Source organism: Mustela lutreola, chromosome 3 (genome assembly GCF_030435805.1).
Source record: "Mustela lutreola isolate mMusLut2 chromosome 3, mMusLut2.pri, whole genome shotgun sequence".
Taxonomy (NCBI): Eukaryota; Metazoa; Chordata; class Mammalia; order Carnivora; family Mustelidae; genus Mustela; species Mustela lutreola.
The window spans coordinates 31458184-31480302 of record NC_081292.1 but is presented as its reverse complement, the minus strand read 5'-3'; the positions used below and the strand labels follow the sequence as shown (position 1 = coordinate 31480302).

Here is a 22119-nt window from a genome sequence, read left to right as displayed (position 1 = left end):
AAACAAAGGAACCCAAAGAATCCAATGAAAAAAATGGATGGAAGACTTCAAGAAACATTTTCCTAAAGAAGACATACAAATAGCCAACAGGTACACAAAAAGATGTCCAACATCACTAATCATCAGAAAAATGCAAATCAAAAACACAATGAGATATCAGCTCACAACAATTAAAATGATTATCCATCAAAACAAGAAGAGAGAGCAAGTATTGGTAAGGATGTGGACAAAAGGGAACCCGTGCTCCATTGGTAGGAATGTAGATTAGTAAAGCCATTGTGGAAAACAGTATGGAGGGTCCTCAAAAAAATAAATCTAGAATTACCATAAGATCTAGCTGTTTCACTTCCGGGTATATATCTGAAGGAAATGAAATCACTATCTTAAAGAAATATTTGCACTTCCATGTTCACAGCAACATTACACAGTAGCCAGGACATGGAAACAACCTAAATGTCCATCACTGGATAAATGGATAAAGAAGATTCGCTCTCTCTTTCTCTCTCTCTCTCTCTCTCTCTCTCTCTCACACACACACACACACACACACAGAATATTACTCATCCATTAAAAAAGAAGGTTATCCTGTCATTGGCATCAACATGGATGAACATTGAGGGCACTATGCTAAGTGAAACAAAAGTCAAAGAAAGACAAATACTGTATGATCTCACTCACATGTGGAATCTAAAAAAGGTGAACTCATAGAAACAGATTAGAATTGTGGTTGCCAGGGGTTGGGCGTTGGAATGAGTGAGATGTTGTTCAAATGGTACAAACTTCTGATTTTAAGATGAGAAATTCTGAGGCTTCAATGTGTAGCATGGTGACTATAGGAAACAGTCACCATTATATGCTTGAATATTACTACGAGAGTAAATCTTAAATGTTCTCACCACATACAGAAAAGTAATATGTGCATTGATGGAGATGTTAACTAACCTTATTGTGGTAGTCATTTTGCATTGTATCAAATCAATACATTATATACCTTAAACTTACATTATTATACATATAGGGAAATGAAAACATATGTCCATAAAAAATTTGTACGCAGATGTTTATAGCAAAATTCTTCATAATAGCCACAAATGAGAACAATCCAAATTCCCATCAACTTAATGAATGGATAAATAAAATGTGATATATCCATATGCTAAGTGAAAAAAGTCAGATACCAAACACCAGATAGTATATAATTCCATATGTATGAAATATCTATAAAAGGTAAATCCATAAAGACAAATGGTAGATTAGTGGTCACCACCTCCTGGGGGGTGGGCATGGGGAGTGACTGCAAATAGGTAAGAAGTTTCTTTTTGGGGTGATAGAAATGTTGAAAAAGTAGATTTCTGGTAATGGTTTAACAACTGTGTACATGTACAATATCTGTTGAATTGTATGCCTTTAACAGGTGGATTATATGGTTTGTAAATCATACCTCAATAAATATAATTGTCATATTTTATTAACTTTTTAAAGGATTTTATTTATTTATTTGAGAGAGAGAGGGACAGGTTGAGAGAGCACAAGGAGTGGGGTGGGGAGAGGAAGAAGCAGGCTCCATCCCAGGACTCTGGGATCAAGACCTGAGCAGAAGGCAGACGCTCAACTGACTGAGCCACCTAGGGATCCCAATAGGTATATTTTTAAATGAGGAAAAGGTTGCTAGGGGAGACAGACATGGTATAAGGAACCTTTTTTTTTTTTTTTTTTTTTTTTAAAGGATGGAAAGGATTTCCGTGAATGATATAGGTAGGAAAAGGGGAAGGATCCAGAGTGAAGAGAGAGAAAATAATACAAGGAAGTAGTAATAACATTGACAAGTCAAAGGCAATATAAACCAGACTAAGATCAAGAGTTCATTTGGAGGAATGCCTGGATGGCTCAGTTGGTTAAGCATCTGCCTTTGGCTAGGATCATGTCAGGGTCCTGGGATGGAGTCCTGGCTCAGCAGGAGAGGGGGATCTGCTTGTTCCTCTGCAGCTCCCTGCCCACAACCCCCGTCCCTACCAGTACCCCCCCTTCCATTTGTGAGCTCACTTTCTCTCTCTCTCCTTCTCTCAAATGAATAAATTTTTAAAATAAATTTTTAGAAGTTAATTTGGAGAGGGAATGGCATGAATAGAAGTTACTTCTGAGGCAAAGTAAAAGGAGATGAGCTTGTTGTAGATTGAAGAGAAAAAGAAAAGTGAGATGATTCATATTTGAGGGCCTAATGACTTCTCACGCAGAAGGCAAGGTAACATATTAGTTAGATGAATTTAGTAACTTCAGGAGAATAGTGATGATTCAGACAACAAATGTGAAGAATAAGAAAGAAAGCTGATTGACTATATGAATAAAAGGATTTTGGAGACATTAAGGGCTTACTTGAGTTTAAATCAAAATTTGTAAAGCACATAATCATCAAGTTTACACATTTTTTTCTCCAGCAGCTCTAGCTTTCCATGAAACAGAAGCAGAAAAAAAACTGATGGGCCAACTGCCTCTAACCCTGTATTCGAACTGGTAAGAGTACAGGTTCCTGCTTAGGTTGGATGTAAAAGTGCAGATTCAATGAAGGATAAAAAACTCAGACACTATTTGGATAGGACTATCACAAACTAGATATTTCTATATGTGAAACATATTTTAGAAAAAGAATTTCAATTTAGTCAATCAGAATTAGACTTAAGTCATTCCAATTTGATTTTTAAGCTTACTGAGCCTCTGTGAGATTTCAGAAGTGGTGCTAAGGGTGGTAATGCTTCCTTATTGAAAAGAAAACTCAGAAAAACTAGGAGTCACCTACCATTCTACCAGTGGGTCCCGTAAGAGGTCCAGAACATCTGAACACAGGGATGATTGGTGGATATGTAGATTTCTGGGTCCTTTCTCACAAACACTGAGTTACACCGTGGGGGTACAGCCCAAACATTGTGTATTTTTTTTTTAAGATTTTATTTATTTATTTGACAGATCACAGGTAGGCAGAGGGGCAGGCAGAGAGAGAGGGGAAAGCAGGTTCCCTGCTGAGCAGAGAGCCAGACTAGGGGCTCTATCCTAGGACCCTGAGATCATGATCTTGACCCAAGCCAAAGACAGAGGCTTTAACCCAGTGAGCCACCCAGGCACCCCAAACATTGTGTGTTTTAACCAGGTATAAAGGGGATGCTATTGTTAAGATAGTTAAGTTTTTTCTAGTAAGAATTTAAGCTGAAAGGTAGTGGTGGGAAAAAGATCATTTTGAAAGAGGGAAGAGGGGATAATCTTTATGGTTCAGCAAAAAGCTTAAGTTCCTGAAGGCTTTTCTTTTTCTTTCTTTTTTTTTTTTTTAAGATTTCATTTATTTATTTGACAGAGGGAGAGAGATCACAAGTAGGCAGAGAGGCAGCCACGGGGGGGGGGGGGCAGGATCCCTGTTGAGCAGAGAGCCCGATGTGGGGCGATGTGGGGCTCCATCCCAGGACCCTGAGACCATGACCCGAGCTGAAGGCAGAGGCTTAACCCACTGAGCCACCCAGGCGCCCCCTGAAGGCTTTTCTTGACTCCATTATTTGGTATTACTAAATCTTCAACTCAAGTAATTCAAACCTTTTCTTCACATACATTAATAAATTGGTAATTCTAAGAAAGAGAGTTTATTTAATGCATGCGAAAAACTAAAAGTGATATAAACAGATATGAAAGGACAGGAATAACCAGATCTCAGTAAATGTCAAAAGTCATTACTTCTTTTCTGCCTAAAGAATAAGGTTGCACACTAAAACCCTTGATTACCTTGCTTTATACCAGGTATAAAGGGGATGCTTTATATCTGGTCCATGAATCTGGTCCTCTATCTGGTTATAGGGCCAGATTCATGAAATGTCAAACTCTTAACAGTTCATAATGTCACAACGAACTTAAAATGTGACTATTAATGCTTTATTCTTCGAATATGGTCTCATAATGCTTGGTAAGAAGCATCTTATCTAAGTTGGTTTTAACTATAAAGTTTTGCCTCAAAGCCACCTTCCCTCCTGCCTCCCTACCCCCACAGAGCCCCCCAAATTACAAGCTGCAAAAGTTTGAATTGTGCCCCTCCCCCCCCACCCACACCCACACAAACTTTTTGACACTTCTCTCCTAGGCCCCCAAACTGTACATAACTCCAGCAGAGCCTCCCTGGGCCATTTTTATCCTTGGCTCAGCCCCAGGGCCCCAAAGCTCAACCTCCCCCGCTTTCCCCAGCAGTCCTGAAAGTCCGGTCGGGTCCGGACGGGGCGGGGCAGGGCGGGGCGGGCCTGCTCCATTGGAGCCGGCCGGGGGGGTGGAGGAGCCGATAGGACGGGTCCGGCTTGCTTAAAAGCCGCCAGCTTCTCGGCCCTGCATCTACTCCAGGAAGAATGCGTCTACTTTACAAGCGAAGCTTTGCCTGACTTGGCGTCTGGAAGCGACAAGAATAACTTTTCAAAAACTTTTGCCTCCCCCCCCCCGTCAGCTCCCCCCACCCCCGACGCCTAGTTTCCTGATGGTCCGCCCCCGGGCCGAGCTAGGGAAGCCCCCTCCCCCTCCCCGCCTCCTGTGAGGCGCGCGGAGCCACCGCCCCCGGTCGGGTCGCAGGGGCGGGCGGCCTCGCACCCAGTGGCTGCCGCCGCCGCGCAAACCGTCGGCCTCCCGGGCCCCTGCCCCGCGGCAGCATGGACTACCTGACCACGTTCACGGGGAAGAGCGGGCGCCTTCTGCGGGGCACTGCCAACCGCCTGTGGGGCTTCGGGGGTGGCGGCGAAGCCCGGCAGGTGCGCTTCGAGGATTACCTGAGGGAGCCCGCCCAGGGGGACCCCGGGTGCGGGTCCCCGCCCCACCGGCCCCCGGCGCCGTCCAGCCCGGAGGGACCCGGTGAGCCCAGCCTTCCTTCGCCTCCCGCGCGGCCGACCCGAGCTGAGGGCTGGGGCGGGAGTGGGGGCGGCGGAGGTCGGGGCTCGGGGTGGGAGTGCGCGGCCCCGGCGGGCGCCGCTCGCGGACTGGGCGGGCGGGGGTCGCTCTGCAGGGCGTTGGCAGGTGTGGCTGCGCGGCCGGCGGGGAGGGGGTGAGGGGGAAGGACTCGCTCTGCTCGAGGGACGGAAGAGTTCCGGCAGTCTGCGTCGTAGCTTTTCCTGCTCGGCTCTTCCTGCTTGCTTCACCTAGTCCCGACTTTCTTTACCCCGCCGAGTGCTCCATTCTTTTTTTCCCTCCCACTGGGAGGTGAATATTGAACCAATTATGATGCTGGTGGTGTTCGTCTCTGAGGTAATTAAGATCGCCTTGCCGGGTTTGGTGTTCTGGTTTGGGTCAGTTTTTATTTGAAACTCGTCAACGGTTAAGGGCGCCTGGGTGGCTCAGTGGGTTAAGCCGCTGCCTTCGGCTCAGGTCATGATCTCAGGGTCCTGGGATCGAGTCCCGCATTGGACTCTCTGCTCAGCGGGGAGCCTGCTTCCCTCTCTCTCTCTCTCTCTGCCTGCCTCTCCATCTACTTGTGATTTCTCTCTGTCAAATAAATAAATAAAATCTTTAAAAAAAAAAAGAAAAAAGAAACTCGTCAACGGTTAAGATGCCCTTAATACTACTTTGGGGAAGAAAATGCTTAATTTCCACCGGAACATAGGTTGATTTTTGTGCCGTATACTTTGAAAGGCCGCGTGTAGTCTTGAGAGAGCAGAACTTGGCAGACTATTTTTTCCCTCCATGACACGTGCAGACTATTTTTTCCCTCCATGACAAGTATACCCACTCTTGTGTGTGTGTGTGTTTTTAATTTTTTTTTCCATCATAACGACTTCGTAGCGTTCTGTCCCTTCACCCCCCCCCCCAAAAAAAATCAGTTATAAAGGCACGATACTGATATCTTAGGATTTTAAAGTGTTCGTTGAAGAGGTACTGCATATGATAACTTCTCCAGTGTCATTGGCCTCCTCTAAGTTAATAAGTGGCAGACCTCTCTGAGTCATTTGTATGTTATTTTTGTTATTCTAATATACATTTGGTGTTCTGAGAGTAAACTACCAGCCTTAGAGAGTTTAGAAAATAGAGGAAAGCTCACAGTGTACAAATCTCTCCATAGCCCCTCATCCTGCCCTTCATTTTAAAGCAGTGACACAGTGGAGACCTCTGTTGTCCAGTGTGTGTAGGTGTGTAATTGAAACTTTGAAGAAACTTGAATATTAAAGTCTTAACTTTAGCATGGTCCCTTTAAATAATTTTTCCTCACTTTACATAACATATCGTCTTTAGTATTCCTGTTTATGGAATTAAAAGATGAAAAAGTGGGAGGATACTATATTTCTCCTTGGAAGTGTTAACCAGATGCAGAATTCTCCTAAAGGAGGGACCAAGGATGAGGATGGAACCTTTTAAGTGTGTGAATAAGGGATTTTTAAAATGAGTCTTTCGTTGTCTGATTGAAAACAAATGATAGATAGGTGACCAGCCTCTAGATCTGAGACTTTGCTCAGCAGGGAGCCTGCTTCTCCCTCTCTGCCTGCCTCTCTGCCTACTTGTGATCTCTCTCAGATAAATAAATTCAAAACAAAACAAAGCATATGAACAGGTAGATGTAGGATTCAGAGATACGTGGTGTAACTTAACCAGGAAGGAATATGACCAGTATTTTAATGAGCACAAACTTAAACATCAGATTCATTTATTCAAAGACGTTTATTGAGCAGACTGCTATATCTGACGCTCTCCTTCATAGTCGCAGTTTTAAAATTCCTCTTCTGTTGAGGCTGCCTCATCAACTCATGGCACACTGTTTAATATTTATGGTGCTCCCAAATCTCTGACACAAGTTAGGCCTTGTGATGTCCCAGTTATGACCACACTCAGGTGGGCAGGTACATCCTGTCATTAACTTGCTGGAAGAATTTATACATTTACTTAACTTCTTTGGCCCTATATTTCCTTCTTTATAAATGAGACTGATTAGATGATCCCAGAGGTTCTCAATTTTGGAGCTCTTTTTCATTTAGAACACAACAAGTGAAAATGATGGGTGGTAGATCTAGAAAATAGCATTTGGGTGTAAAAACATTGTGGGTCTATGAAGTTATGCCTACAGAGTTCTAAAGGCAGTTCAAGAAATAAGTGCTCCAGCAATAATTTGATCACCATTTTTAGAATAAGTATAGCTTCCTAGATTGACTCCTTTGGGAGGCAACGTGTATATATACAAGTGAAAAATAGGTGGTGCTTTATTTCTAGTTAGCCTTTGCTTAAATGAGAACTCTTTTTTTTGTAGCTACCTACCCAATGGATTTGGCTATAGGATCTTTCTTTCTTTCTTTCTTTCTTTGGGGGTATTTCTGTCTTTTGGTATGAGTATTAGTCTGTTTGAAAGATTTCTTTTGCCCTTTCTGCTTGTGACTACCTTTATTTCAGATTTTTGTAACAGCTGCTTAAGATTCCTAGCGTCACTCACCCCTGCCTTCAATTCTTTAAAATGTCCTGTGTACTATCACAGTATTTCTTGTACAGACACATCCACACTTGTAAATTGGCTGTACTCCAGGACCCTGTTGTAGTGATCTTGCCCGGTTTGGGGTTCAGTAATGATGTTGATAAAATACCTTTACTGTTGACATATTAAGGATGAATTAGATAAAATTCTGGTCAAATGTTTTTGATTTCACTCTTTCTATAACAAACCACTTGCTATACTGTTAGTGTTACTGATGCCTTTACTCCTTTCCTAGGTGGCTGCTTTTGCTCTTCTAGCTTTTAGTGTTTTCTGACTCCATCATTATATAGTTGCCCAGAAAAAAAAACATAAATGGAACTTAGACATATTAAGGAGTTTATCACACCATTTGCTTTAGTTAATAACAATTACAAAGAAAACATCTTATGCTGCAATTCTTATTTCTGCCTAGAGTGAATTAGGGCTTGATTCAAGGAAAATTTTTGGACCTCGAGTATATTCTTGTTTGGGAGCCTATGCTAGGTAGCGTTTTTTTTTTTTTTTTTAATTTAAAATCAATTAGTTAACATACAGTGTTAACATAGAGTTTAATGATTTATCAGTCACGTTACACCCAGTGCTCATTACATCAAGTGACCTCCTTAATGCCCATCACCCAATTACCCCATCCCCCCACCCATCTCCCTTCTAGCTACCCTCAGTTTGTTTCCTACAGTTAAGAGTCTCTTAGGATTTGTCTCCCTCTCTGATTTTCTCTTATTTTTCCCATCTGTTTTGTTTGTTTCTCATCTGTTTTGTTTCTTAAATTCCACATGAGTGAAATCATAGGATATATGTCTTTCTCTGACTTGTTTCACCTGGTCTTTAAAGTACTCACTTTACTGGGTCATACAGTAAAAAATCCATGTAAATAAGTAGATTTATCAAGTTTAAGTCTCAACTTACTGTGATTAGTTATCCTAAACAGCCCTACTATGTCAACTCTGTTTTCTTGCTTGGTGACAGTATACTTTAAACACATTTCACTCGGTCTTATTTAAAATTTATATTCATTTAGTTTTAGTGGTTAAAACTCTAGCTTTCAGGAGGAAACAGCAACAAAAATAATAGTTGCCAGAAACATTGGGCAGGCACTATCAAATAATTAATCCTAGTAACAACTCTATAAGATAGATACTGTTATCCCATTTTTCTGATGAAGGAACTGAGCCAGACAAAGAAATAAGGGATGTAAAATCCATTGGAGTGTTATCTTCATATTTCTAAGAGTGATGGCCATGTTAGGGCCATCACTCTTAGATGTGAGAAGAATGCAGAGCTCTGTCATGTATGATGTTAAATTAAATGTTGTTAAATTAAATAATGCTAAATTAAATGATGTTAAATTAAAACAAGTTAAATCAGATAAAGGATAGGATAGGTTGTCATTGAAGCTATGGTAACAGTTTATTTTGAACCCATGAAAGACCAAGTGGCTCTAAAAGATTTGGAGGACCAATTGTTGCAGTAACTATTAAAATACCCCCAAAACTCACAGTGTTGGTCAGTGGAGGAGCGTGACCTTAGATGTCTGCAGTCTTAGTGTCATTGCTTAAGGTGGAGGGAGGGGTAGATGAGGGAGAAGAACTTCACCTTGATAAATAATCTCAGTCTGCTCTCATGGTAACAGATGGTAAGTTTGAGCTCATATTTTTTCCTTAAACATGAGGTAGATTTCCCTGTTTTAGAATCGCTGCTCATCTCACAGGACAGTTAAACTGAAATCTTTTGTATTAACTGTGGGGGGGGTTGTTGTTTTTTTGTTTTTTAAAGATTTTATTTATTTGACAGAGATCACAAGTAGGCAGAGAGAGGAGCAGGCAGAGAGAGAGTGGGGGAAGCAGGCTCCCCCCTGAGCAGAGAGCAGGATCCCAGGACCCTGGGAAGGCCCTGCCCGAAGGCAGAGGCTTTAACCCACTGAGCCACCCAGGTGCCCCAGTATTATCTGTGTTTTTGGACAAAAGTGTCTCTGAATATTTGACACTACAGTAAAACAGTGATTCTCGGACTTGTGTCAGAATCACCTGAAAATCTAGTTAAAATAAAAATGAGGGGCTGCTTCCCAAGAAACTGATTTGGTACTTCCCATAATTTGCATTTTTTTTTTTTTAAAGATTTTATTATTTTATTTGACAGAGAGAGGGACTGCAAGCAAGGGGAGAGGAAGAGGGAGAAGCAGGCTTCGCTCTGAGCAGGGGGCCTGATGTAGGGTTCGATCCCAGGAGGACTCTGGGATCAAGACCCGAGCTGAAGGCAGAGCTTAATGACTAAGCCACCCAGGTGCCCCCATAATTTGCATTTCTAACAATTTACCAAGTAATACTAGTGCTGCTGGTCTAAGGACCACACATTGAGAATCACTACTTTCTTTAATGGGTCTTTTTTCCATGGTAAGGTTAGGAGTAAGTACAAGTAATATATTTCATTTATTAAATGCTTAGTATTAATATTTTTTTAATTAAGTTTAGGAATAATCAGTGTATTTGATCTTTAAAATACTGTTTCAGGGGCACCTGTGTTGCTCAGTTGGTTAAATGTCCTTCCCACTTGATTTTGGCTCAGGTCATGATCTCGGTGTGGTGCGATCACGCCCCAGGCGTCAGGCTCAGTACAGAGTCTGCTTAAGATTCTTTCTCTCTCTCAAAAAAAAAATTGTATTTCAGAAAATTAGGCCTATTAGAGTACGTATAAATTAGTCTTGTAAATACAATTTAAAATGAGTATTTGTGTAACTGTTTTTGAAATTGAAAGGTGCAGGTATTTAGTAGGATAAATTTAGAAACTGAGAATATTTAGAATTTAATTATATTTAAAACTTTATTCTAATGTATTTACCTACAGTTACATTCTTAGAAAGGTTTACTTGCTAGAGGCAATTTAAGTGTTTAAAGTAGAATATAGTAAATTTATAAATGCAGTTTAATGTATGTGAGAAAATTTAATTACCCAGGTTTATAAATAGGATTATTTAAGGATATTTAGTTTGTTTTCTGTTTGAGTTAATCAACTATCAGAAGTACCTTGGGAAGTGTATTAGCGGTTACTAGATATATAAATGAAATGCATTTTATAGTTGAAGGCTTAAGGGAAAGCTAGGTTTTTATATTTGTACTTTAATAAGTGAAACAAAAAATAAAGTAACTACAATAGTTTTTTGTTTATAAAGGCTCTCTTTGTGGTCACCAACAAACTTAAAGTATGAGACTCTTGATAAATTTTCTTGAACAAAAAAGGGGCATGCTTTAAGGTCAAATTCTTGTGTTAGAGAAAGGTCCAAAATTTGCCTTTGTTTTCTAGCAGTCAGTGAAAAAAGGGAAATGTAACCAGACATAAATTAGTGTCCCTAAGATAAATATATTGCTTAGACAGGCAGGAAAAACACAAACTAAATTTTTAATTTTACTTAAACTAAAGTAGCCACATGTGGGCCTTACTGCTATCATATTGGATGATTCAGAAATAGAGTCCAGAATCCAGATTCCTTAACATGGTTCCTTACTATTTACATTTCAAGTGCTTAATAGCCACATTTGCCTAGTGGCTGCTAAACCGGATAACACAAATATAGAACATTTCCATCATTGCTGAAAATACCATTCATTGCAGGAATATCACTATTGGTGATAGAATAATGAGAAGAAATTCTCATGGAACTCCCAATATAGCAAAAAGTATCCTTACCATCTTTATATTAAATATAGCCTCTAATTTCAAAAAGCTACTTTTTTATACCATCCTTTAGTGTGGTTCAGTGGTATAACAACAAAGTGCAAGTTATAAAAGCAGTTCTGACAGGGTCAAAAAATTAATACAGATACATAGTTAATCAGATGGTGTATCTTAACTGAGGGGTAGGTGCTAGATTGTAAACTACAGATTTTAGATCATACATAAAATCTAGATTTTAGATTTCCAGAGCAGTGCTACCCAATAGAATTTTCTACAGAAATAAAATTTTAATTAAGTATTTAGTTTTCAGCCTTACTTGCCTTCTGCAGGCACTCAGAAGCCTTAAGGCTAGTGGATACTATATTGGATAACACAGATATAAACTATTTCTATCACTGCAGAAAGTCACTGGAAAGCACTCTTTTAGAGCAATGGGTCTCAACACTGGCTGCACATTAGAATTTCCTGGGTAGATTTTTAAAAAAATTATGATGGTAAGTCCCCACTCTTAGCATGAGATCTCTATGCTCTGACAGTAATCAAAGATTAGATCATAAACCCAAATCTCTTAAGTTTAGGACCTCAACTAATTTTAAGTTTATCAGGTGACTAATGTGTAGGTAGAGTTTAAAAAAAAAAAAAAACAAAACTATTTTCCTTAAAACTTTGTCTCAAATTACTAAGGCACAATGGGTTTTTGTTTATTTTTTGTTTTTGTCTTTTCTTCACAAGCCCTTTGGACATGCACCAAATATTTTGAAATTCAATTTCTGAAAAGAGATGTATTTTTAAGTTGTATGGCAGTCTCTCAGTATGATAAAGACCTTAGGAAAAGTGAGGTGACAATGAAAAGTTCCTGAAAAGAAGACACATATATGTGCTTGAAAGAGAAATGTTGAAGATAGAATCTTACATGCTTCCAGTCTTTTGAAGACATTTTTTTTTGTAAAATTCATGTATGCTAACTATGAAGAAGTCCTATATTGCAAAGATTAAAGTTTAAAAGCCACCTCCAATCTAGACATCCAGAGACATAATTAATATTAGGATAAGCATTTTTGTCCAGGTCTATGTATATATACAGATAGAATGATGTATGGAAGGCTTGAAGGAAGGGGTAACTGAAAGATGTATTTTTTGCCCTAAGAAAGTATTTTCTAAATGGTGTGTCTAAAGTTAAGTAGATTTTGAGGAAATTCTAAGACCTTGGTATTATTAATTCCTTTTCAGATGGCATTAGCATCTCCCATATTTTTTCTCACCATCTCCTGATACTGACTCATTATTTTTTCATATTTTTAACATTCACAATTAGTTTTTCAGCTACATTTTTATACCATTGTTCAGTACTTTCCATTAGTCCTTTTATCAAGCCCTCCTCACTCTTGGAATTTTTATTTTGATATAGTTAACACAACTTCAGTCTTCCGGAATTGAATAATGTTTCCATAAAGAAGTGTTAAACAAGCTAGACTGCTTTTTTCTCCCTGGTAGGTGATTTGCTTTTTATGCATGAATTCTTTTATTTTCCACACACTATTATTTAATCAGGAGTAGAAAGGGAATAATCAGATTTATGTGGACTTGTGTGTATGTGTAATATTCTTAGGAAGTACATCTTTCCTCTAGGATCCATGTTGATGGAGCAGCCTCTGTATGAAACAGCCCTGGTCTTGAGATAGAGGAAAAAGAGAGTTAAGAATTATAATGTGGGTCTTAACAGTTTACCTGGAATACTCATCACTTCTGTTCATGTTTCATTGAGCAAAGCATGTCACATGGCCATGTCAGACATCAGTGCGATGCAGTGTATTTTATATTCCTCCCCAGGAAGGAATATAGTATACTTAGTAACAATATAGTCTATCACAATGACTATTTTAGAAAACAATTAGATTAGTTTGACAGAGATTTGAAAATTGCTGTCACCAGTAGGGAAGCCCATTCTTCTGTCAGTTATTCAGTCTGCAAGTTCGATCCTTTCAAAAGCTCTATAAACAGTGCTTCTCAGATTTATTCCACATGCATATTAGTTGTAATCAGTAGTTCTGAAGTGAAGCCTGAGATTCTGCATTTACTAGAAGCTGCATTCACTGGAAGCACCCAGGTGATACTAATGCTGTTGGTCCCTAACAAACAACTTTAAGTAGCAAGGGTCTCTCTATATAGCACTTTATGTAATGGAGCTTTTTACTTAGGAGAGGACCACTGAAAAAACCTTTGGGTAGAGAAAGGGGCACTATAGGGGAACAACTAATGGGTAGGACACCAAGAACAGTATGAGATATTACCAAATAAAGGGACAGATGAGCACTGAGAAGGAATTAGTTGACTGATTCACAAAGATCAGATAAAATAAAATTGAACAGGCCCATCATATTTGCCACTTAGTTTGCTCTCTTTTACCAAGGCAGGTTTAGTGAACCTAGGAGGAGAAAAGCCATTATAGTGCATTGTGGAATCAGTAGGTGGTGATGGAGTAAAGACAGTGAAAAGTAGACTCATTTCCAAGCGTTCAACTATGAAAAGAAGCAGAAAGATAGTGTGATATCTAGAAGAGCATGTGTACAAAGTTGAAGAGAACTCAAGGGATTTTTAAAATTTATTTTTGTTTTGATTGTGGATAAAGAGTCATCAGAAGTGAAAGTTTGAGAATACAGGCATTTTTTTTTCCCTCTCCTACCTCACTATAGAGGGAATCAGGTAATTATAAAAGCTGTAATCAGAATATCTGTTGTAGTTTAGAAGATGCTTTTGAAGTTTTACTCTTTATTATTGTGTGTGAAAATATTGACTCTCACCTCAATATTTTTTAAATTATCACATTTTTTTATCAGTAGCTACTACCCAAATGAGAATATTCAGTTATAGTAGTGGACTTCTAGTATTTTAAAACTGGATCTCATACTATTTTTATTATTGGTTTATAGGCTTGTTTTCTTCCTCCAGTTTGCCTTTTCCATTCTACTACCAAAATGACTTTAATTTAAAGTTCCGATACTGCTTGTTCAGATCGCTGCTTAAAAATCTTTTGGGACTTCTGAGCCCGGTAGTAGCAAGCTGGGTAATTCAGACTCTCCTGCCGAGAACAATCTGAAGAGCTGGGCCAAAGCAAAATAAATTTTACTGAAGGTGTCAGAAAGGAAACTGATATAACTAGACTAGGATCTAAGTGAGGACAGAGGCCAAGGAAGAGCAGTTCTAATTTGGGAATTGCTTTTTCCCTGGGTAATGTGTTGATTCCAGAAATAGCAACTGAGAGATTTAAAGGTACTTTTAACAACATACAGATATAAAGGATAAGAGATAGAATATAAGACCCAATACAAGCGAGGTGGTGAACTCTCACTTAGGACCCTAAAACATTGTATCTGAGGGTATAGAGAAACAAGTAGGTAGATTCTCTTAAGATTTTGGCTTAGTTTCAGATTATCATTCCTGTATCTTCATTAACAAGATCTGGTATTGCTAGTGTCCTTAGCTGTTTAACAAAAGGAAACAATATTTTCTGGAGAAATACAGCTTTTTGTGTGTCAAATTCTGTCAGTAGACAGTTTTGCAAATACAAGATGCAGCACACAAAATATAATTAGGCACATAATGAGACCTCAGAAACAACAGTGTATCTGGATATTGTAGTTGTGATTTAAAATAGCCATGTTGAGAATTTTGTAGAAAGAAATGAATTATAAAAAAGAAAAATGGATATTCTGGAACTGAAAAATATAATCCAAGTTAGAACCCTTGTGGATGAATTTAACAGCAAATTAGCCAACACCATAGGAGAGAATTAGTGAATTGAAAGATAGGTCAGAAGAAAATACTCAAAATAGAGAGAGGGGTCGCCTGGGAGGCTCAGTGGGTTAAGCCTCTTCCTTGGGCTCAGGTCCTGATCTCAGTGTCCTGGGATAGGGCCCCATATCAGGCTCTGCTCAGCAGGGAGCCTGCTTTCCCCTCTCCTTTTGCCTGACTCTCTGCCTACTTGCCATCTCTTTCTCCATGTCAAATAAATAAATAAAATCTTTAAGAAAAAAAAAAAGGGAGAGGGACAAAAGAATAGAAAATATGGGAGAAGGTTATGCTCAATAAAAATACAATGGGAAGTTCTAATGTATGTATATTTGAGTCCCTAAAGGAGAGGAGAGAGAATAGGGCAGAAGCATTATTTAATAAGAGATTGAAAACTTCTAAACTTATGAAATACTTTAATTCATAGATGTAAACATCCCTGCAAACCTCTACTGGAATCAATACTAATCCCACCAAAGCTGAAAAATCTTAAAAAGATGGTTCAGTGGGTGGCTCAACCTGTTGGGTGGCTGCCTTTGGCTCAGGCCATGATCCCAGGGTCCTGGGATCAAGCCCCACATTGGACTCCCTGCTCAGTGGAGAGCCTGCTTCTCTCTCTCCCTCTGCCTGCCATTCTGCCTCCTTGTGCTCTTTCTGTGTATCTATCAAATTAAAGAAAAAAAAAAAAAAAACTTTAAAAAGAAATCTTAAGAGCAATCAGAACAGTTAATGGTATCGCAGTAGAATTGATAGTTGATTTCCCAACAGAAACAGTAGAAATTAAAAAGCAGGGGGAAATAATCTGCCAATCTAGAATTCTGTCCTCTGTAAAAGTACTCAGAGTTGCAATAAAAATGGTAAATATGAGGGTAAAACTAAGTGAATGTTGACAGTCTAGAAAAGTAATGATTTCTAGTATTTTTTTAATATACATGTATATAATTAAAGTACCTAATAATAATTACATTTAAGTCTTGGCAGGGACATAAGGGATTTTAATGCCCTTACGTTGTCCAGGAAGAGGCTAGAAGTACTCTTTAATAGTAGACTGATAAGTCAGTATTTCAGGCTGTAACCTCTGGGTTGATCACTAACAATTATTACAGAATGCATAACTTTAAATTAATGGGAGGAAAACAAAATAAGTAGTAATCCAAAAGAAGGAAAGAAAGGAGAGTAACAGAACTGGCAGACAAATAGAAAACAGAACAAATAGACAATAAGGTCCTTACTTTAGGGGTCATATCTAAAGTGTAAGGATAGGGCTTAGTAGAGAATGCAACTCTTGATCTCAGGGTTGTGAGTTCAGGTCCCATGGTGGGCCTAAAGATTACTTAAACTCTTAAAAAAAATAAAATGTAAGGATAAAGAAGGGTTGAAAATCTAAAGAAAGAGTAAACACTGATGGGAGAATAACTGGTATAATATCAGATGAGGCAAACATTAAGGCAAAAAGTATTCTGAGGAGAAAGGTTCAATTTACCAGGAAGACAAAACAATTCCTAATTTATTTGAACCTAGTGTCATGGCCTCACAATACAGAAAACAAAGGAGAAAAATTTATAAGGGACCATATAGAGCCCACAATTCTAGTGGGAGATTTTAACAACCTGTATTAGTAATTTACAGAATAAGCTTGCAAAATCAATATGAATATAGAAAATTTGAGAACACAGTTGTCAAACTTGACCTTTTTGATATGGAGATAGATGAAATGTATGTATGATACACACACACTGGCATTACCCTACAGTAGAGAAGACACATTCTTACCAAGTACCTATGAAGTATTTACTAATTTACATATGATTATAAAGCAAATTTCAACAAATCTCGAAGCTTTGAACTTCTGTATTTTCTTTCACCATGGTGCAATTACTCTAAAAATCACTAACCAAAAAATAAATTTTAGAAACTGTTATTATGTTGGCAAATTAAGTAATATTATCTAAATAGCAAAAGAAGAAATATCTTGGACCAAATTATGAAAACACAGAATATAGAATTTTGTAGGATTCTTCTTAGAATGGGAGTTTATTGTTCTAGATTACATGTTAAGTATCTGCATCTGGCAATGATAGTGTAAAATCCAAGTCCCTTGCTCTTTTCAATATATCAAGATAATTGTATCTTGGGGAAAGTTTGTTTGTTTGTTTGTTTGTTTGTTTAAAGATCTTAAGTATTTATTTGAGAGAGAGCACAAAAGGGGAGAAGGTCAGAGAAAGAAGGAGACTCCCCGCAGAGCTGGGGGCCTGATGTGCCACTCAGTCCTGGAATTCTGGAATCACAACCTCAGACGAAGGCAGTGACTTAACCAACTGAGCCACCCAGGCTCAGGGAAGTTTTTATATATTCATTTTCCTATGAGAAATTTGTGGAACACCTGTTGTATCACACACATAATAATATAAGGTGCAGGGTACATAGAAAGGCTTCTCAACCTTCACAGTATTGACATTCTGGGACAGAGTTTTCTTTGTTGTGAGGGGAATGTGGTGTACATTGTTTAGCACACAATGTTTAACACCATGCATGGCCTGTACCCAGTAAATGCCAGTAACATTTTCCCAATTGCAATAACCACCAATGTGCTTCAGTTTAAGTTGTCAAATGAGGATAATAATGATAGCTACTTTATAGGGTTGAAGAATCAGATAAAGTAATAAATGTAAAGTAGTTAGAACAATGGCTGGCATATACTGAGCACTTGATAAATGTTTATTATTTTGATTGTTAAATCACAAATATGTATGTATTTCTAAACTGTAATAATTTTTGTGGGGAAGAAGAAAGGCCTCTCCTCTCCATACTCACTGTCTAGATTCTTTTATGCTGGCAACTTTCTTTTAAAAAGGTACTATGGGGACGCCTGGGTGGCTCACTGGGTTAAAGCCTCTGCCTTCGTCTCAGGTCATGGTTCCAGGGCCCTGGATAGAGCCCCATATTGGATTCTTGCTCGGCAGGAGGCCTGCTTCCTCCTCTCTCTCTCTCTCTCCCTCTCTCTCTGCTTGCCTCTCTGCCTACTTGTGATCTGTGTCTGTCAAACAAATAATATCTTTTAAAAAAAGTATTAAAATTACCCAATAAGAGACTGGGCTTGGTGGCAACTGATATTATTTTCAGAAAGTCTCAAATAATGTGATTTTCATACTGATAGAATGATCAGTTTGTTTCATTGTGCTCTGGTAGTTTTATTTATGAATAAATGTTTTAATATTGGCTATTAACCTTTACAGTTGTTTTGTAATAAACAAAGTAATATATAATTGTAAATTATTAAGGTGGATACTTTGAATTTATTTTAAAGTTTAAACTATAGAAATCTGGTACATTGGTTTTCATGCTCTGAACTACATTCCATGGTGAACTCTCGAAAATGAGAGCAATTGCAAACTTCATTGTGATTAAATATTTAATGAACTCTTGGGATATTATAAAACACAAATTGAAAAACTTCAGTTAGGCAAAGTAAATGTACACTAATGGTTATTCCAAAAATCAGGGATGGATATATATTATTTGTTAAAAGTAATCTGTAATTAGAAAAAAAGTAATCTGTAATTATCTCTGCATTGCTTAAGTTTAAACAGCAAAATGAGGATAGTGTTTTTAGCTCCCTCTGCTGTTTATGAAAGAACAGAAATTACTATTTAAAACTTTCAAAATTGTTTTAGATTTAAAATAATTTAATGTTTTATCAAAATCAAATTAAAATATATGCTATTCAGTGGAGGAAAAAGATTACAATAAGCAAAAATAATACTCATTTCCATAAGTGTTCTATCATTTTGCATTCCTACCATAAATATAGAAGAATGCTGTTTTTTCTACAGCCAAACAATATGTAGTCAGGCTTTTGAATTTTTACCAATCTGACAGGTGAGGAATGGTATCTCAGTGAAGTTACATTTGCATTTCTCTAGTTACCAGTTAGATTGAAAATATTTTTATATGTTTAAGGGCCATTTTTATATTCTCTTTGAATTGTCTGGTTATATATTTTGCCTATTTTTCTGAGTTTTTACATTTTTTCCTCTCTCAGGTTTTAAGAATTCTGTGAATATTTAGGAAATAAAAGTAGGGAATGGGGCGTAATGGCAGTTGCCCCCAGGGACATAATGGTTGAGCCATAATTCTTTGTCTGGTTTTCTTTATGGAAAATTAATGATGGTTTATGAAAATTGTGATAGTTCTAGGTACAATTTAAGTTGTTGCTTCAGAACATTAGTTCATTCAAACTGGATGCTTGCCATGGTAAGCTGTTAGGCACTGAGGAGGCATTGTGGAACAAAGCAAGCACAGTATTTTGTAGGTTACCATTTAGCCGAAGGGATTAAAAATAGATAGAGACTTAAAACGGAGTCAGATGCTATAGAAGGAGACATACAAATGCTATGTGATCAATAACAGAGACTTGGGTTACCTTAGGTGATCAGGAAGGTTTTAGGAGAGCTTTTTTAAGTACTGTGAAACTAACTGACTTTTTTGATATTCAAACTTATTAGTTCTATTATTAATGCTTTGTTAGAACGGTTTACCAAACTATTTTATTCAGTTTTGGGTTTTGTTTTTTAGAGATTGATTTTAATCATTTCATATTATTTAGACAGGAGTGATATTTATCAATTCAGTGTAATGGTTATTGCATGAAGTATAGATGAGATTTTTTAAATGCGAAATTTAAAGTGCAACAGGTACCATAATCTTGGTGATAATGACATGTTCAAGTGAAATGCCTTGATAGGCAAGTAAAAAATATTTAGGACTTTATCTGAAATGAAATGCGCTAAAGTTTATTTATATACAAAAGCATATCTTAATTTACTTTATGGTATATAAATAAGGAATTTAATAATTTTAAATAATTCCATAGAGAAGACTTCATCTTTAGCTATGATTGTAGAAGTGGAGTTATTTTTTTCCCGTGAAGACTAATGTTACATTTTATAGACTTGGTTTGGTTTATAATAATAATAATAATAATATCTTCAAATATATAGTTAATTGTAATCAAGTTAGATAGGTTGAAAGAAATGATCCACAATTCAGTTTTTAATAACACTTAATAATCCTTTCACGATAGTTGTTCATGTTTTGAATTGACTTGCAGTTTTTATAGTTTCTCATACTGGTCAGTTCTTCAAGCAGTCAAGCAAGCAAGCAAGAAGGTACATTTCCTTTTTCAGCAGTTGGTTGCATTTTAGAGCAGAGAATCCTAGGAAGCAAGCTGTAGTAGTAGTAAGTCTACTAGATAATTGCCCAGTGAGCTCTAATTAACAGCCCTGGACATTGCTTTGGAAGGAAAACAAATACAATAGTTTTACCTCATTTTCTTTCAGACACTGGCCAAAAGAAGACCTTAGACAAGAAAGATGGGAGACGAATGTCCTTTCAGAAACCTAAAGGAACTGTTGAGTATACAGTAAGTTACTGTCTTTGCAAGAGTATTACGTAAGACATTCTTTGTTTCTACTATAATAAATAAGACAAAGATTGTTAATTGCCTTATTTCAAAAATACTTGCCTTTCAGTAACTGTTTTATTAATAATATTTGTGTTCTTAATTGTACTTTAGGTTTTTTGTGAAGTGTGATACAAAGACAGTTACCCAGCAAGTTTAATTTGTTGCAGATGGTAATTTATGGGGAGTCAAAATTCCTGTGTTGTAATAACTTTTATTAGATTAGGCTTTTAGGAAAATATTTACTCTCTTATAAATGTGATCTTCATTACATTCCCAGCAGTGTTAAGTATAATGAAAATGGCAGATAGAATACCAAAAAGATAAATTGACATTTATCTTCCAGAATAACCTCTCACATCATGATTATTTGCACTGATTTATGGCTAAGTTTGTTTAGCTTTGAAATGGAACTTCTTTCTGTTTTCCAAATGACGTTCACATCTCTCTGGCAGTCAGCTTTTTACATTTCTGGTTACTATGGAAAACTGAAGTGAGAAATTCACTTTAGTCTGTGCTGTAATGCTTATCTGATTATAAATAATATTATTTACTTACATAATGTTAATGAAGTTATAAACAGTTATTTAACTGGCTTTATTTTTATGTTGTTTTGTGTTTTCTAATGTTACAACCGTATTAAGCAAATAGCAATTTTAAACAGTCTCTGCATTTGTGTCATGAAACCTTCCAGTCTTGATTTTATTTTCCATGTATCCTTAAAATTGAAGAAATTATCAAAAATTTGGTTTACACTTTATTTCTATATATTATATAATTGATAATTTTGAGATTCTAAGTATTTTTTTAAAAGGTTGGGAATCAGATATTTAGGGTAGAATTATTTTTACCATCAAAAGAATCTTAAAGTATATTATATAAGTTCAATTGAGTGTGCTTGTAACCTGCTCTGCATGATTGAGAAATTGAGAAAATAAGTTCAAACAGTAAAATAATGGGTCACGTAATTTAATGTATTCATTAGTGTTTATACAGGCACAAGATTATAGGCATGAGGCATATGATGTTATCTACACGTGTAATAATGCAATTGTGAAGCATTGTAAAAGTGTAGTTCATTTTGAATTTAGGAGTTTACCATTCTTAAAATTCAATAAAACTTGTGTTCTCTGTAAGAGAATTAAATTTAAATTGAGAACCACTATTTTATGGGGGGAGTAGTTGAAACTTGAAATTACATTTTTCCTTAACGTTACAAATGACTTTTCAGGAGTAATCAAGTATTACCCAGAAAAGTTATAAAACATCCTCTTTGCAGGTCTTTGTTTAGACTTTTACTCCCTATTTTTTAGTCTATTCCTTATGCCAAATCCTAGAAGAAAGTAAGAAGTGTATTTTTATTTCTAAAGTCTATAAAATTTTAGTTTTATATTCTATTCTTATGACAGTTTTATAAAACTTTCATATAACATCTTTATATAAAATATTTATATAGCATGATTTTTATATTTAGGAAAAAATCTATTTCCTCAGTATTTCTCTTAAATTAAAACTTTTGATATCATAATGTGCTCTCAGAATTTGTTCTGAAATATTTGCAATCTAGCTTAAATATTTTTTATACCACCTAAATATAGTATAAATCAATCACTGTATTTACATAGCTTAAAAATTAAAATAATTTATATATACATATATATGTATGTATATAAACACACATACATTATGTTTTTAATTGGGAAATCACTTTCAGTAGGAATCGAAAATAGATCTTGAAAAT

At 36.9% G+C, this 22119-nt stretch overlaps 1 protein-coding gene across 16 annotated transcripts in view; it reads left to right on the top strand.

Annotated features, from left to right (window-relative positions):
* Positions 1-22119, top strand: part of OXR1 (oxidation resistance 1) — a 443393-nt gene that overhangs the window by 363209 nt on the left and 58065 nt on the right. For 10 of the 16 annotated variants that reach the window (XM_059165785.1, XM_059165794.1, XM_059165790.1 and 7 more), the window contains one exon: positions 20257-20339. In XM_059165785.1, coding sequence (XP_059021768.1) covers positions 20257-20339 — 83 coding nt within the window. Of the gene's footprint in view, positions 1-4537; positions 4864-5100; positions 5254-20256; positions 20340-22119 lie in introns of those variants that run through there. The other 6 variants (XM_059165795.1, XM_059165792.1, XM_059165789.1 and 3 more) reach the window with 4 other exon arrangements.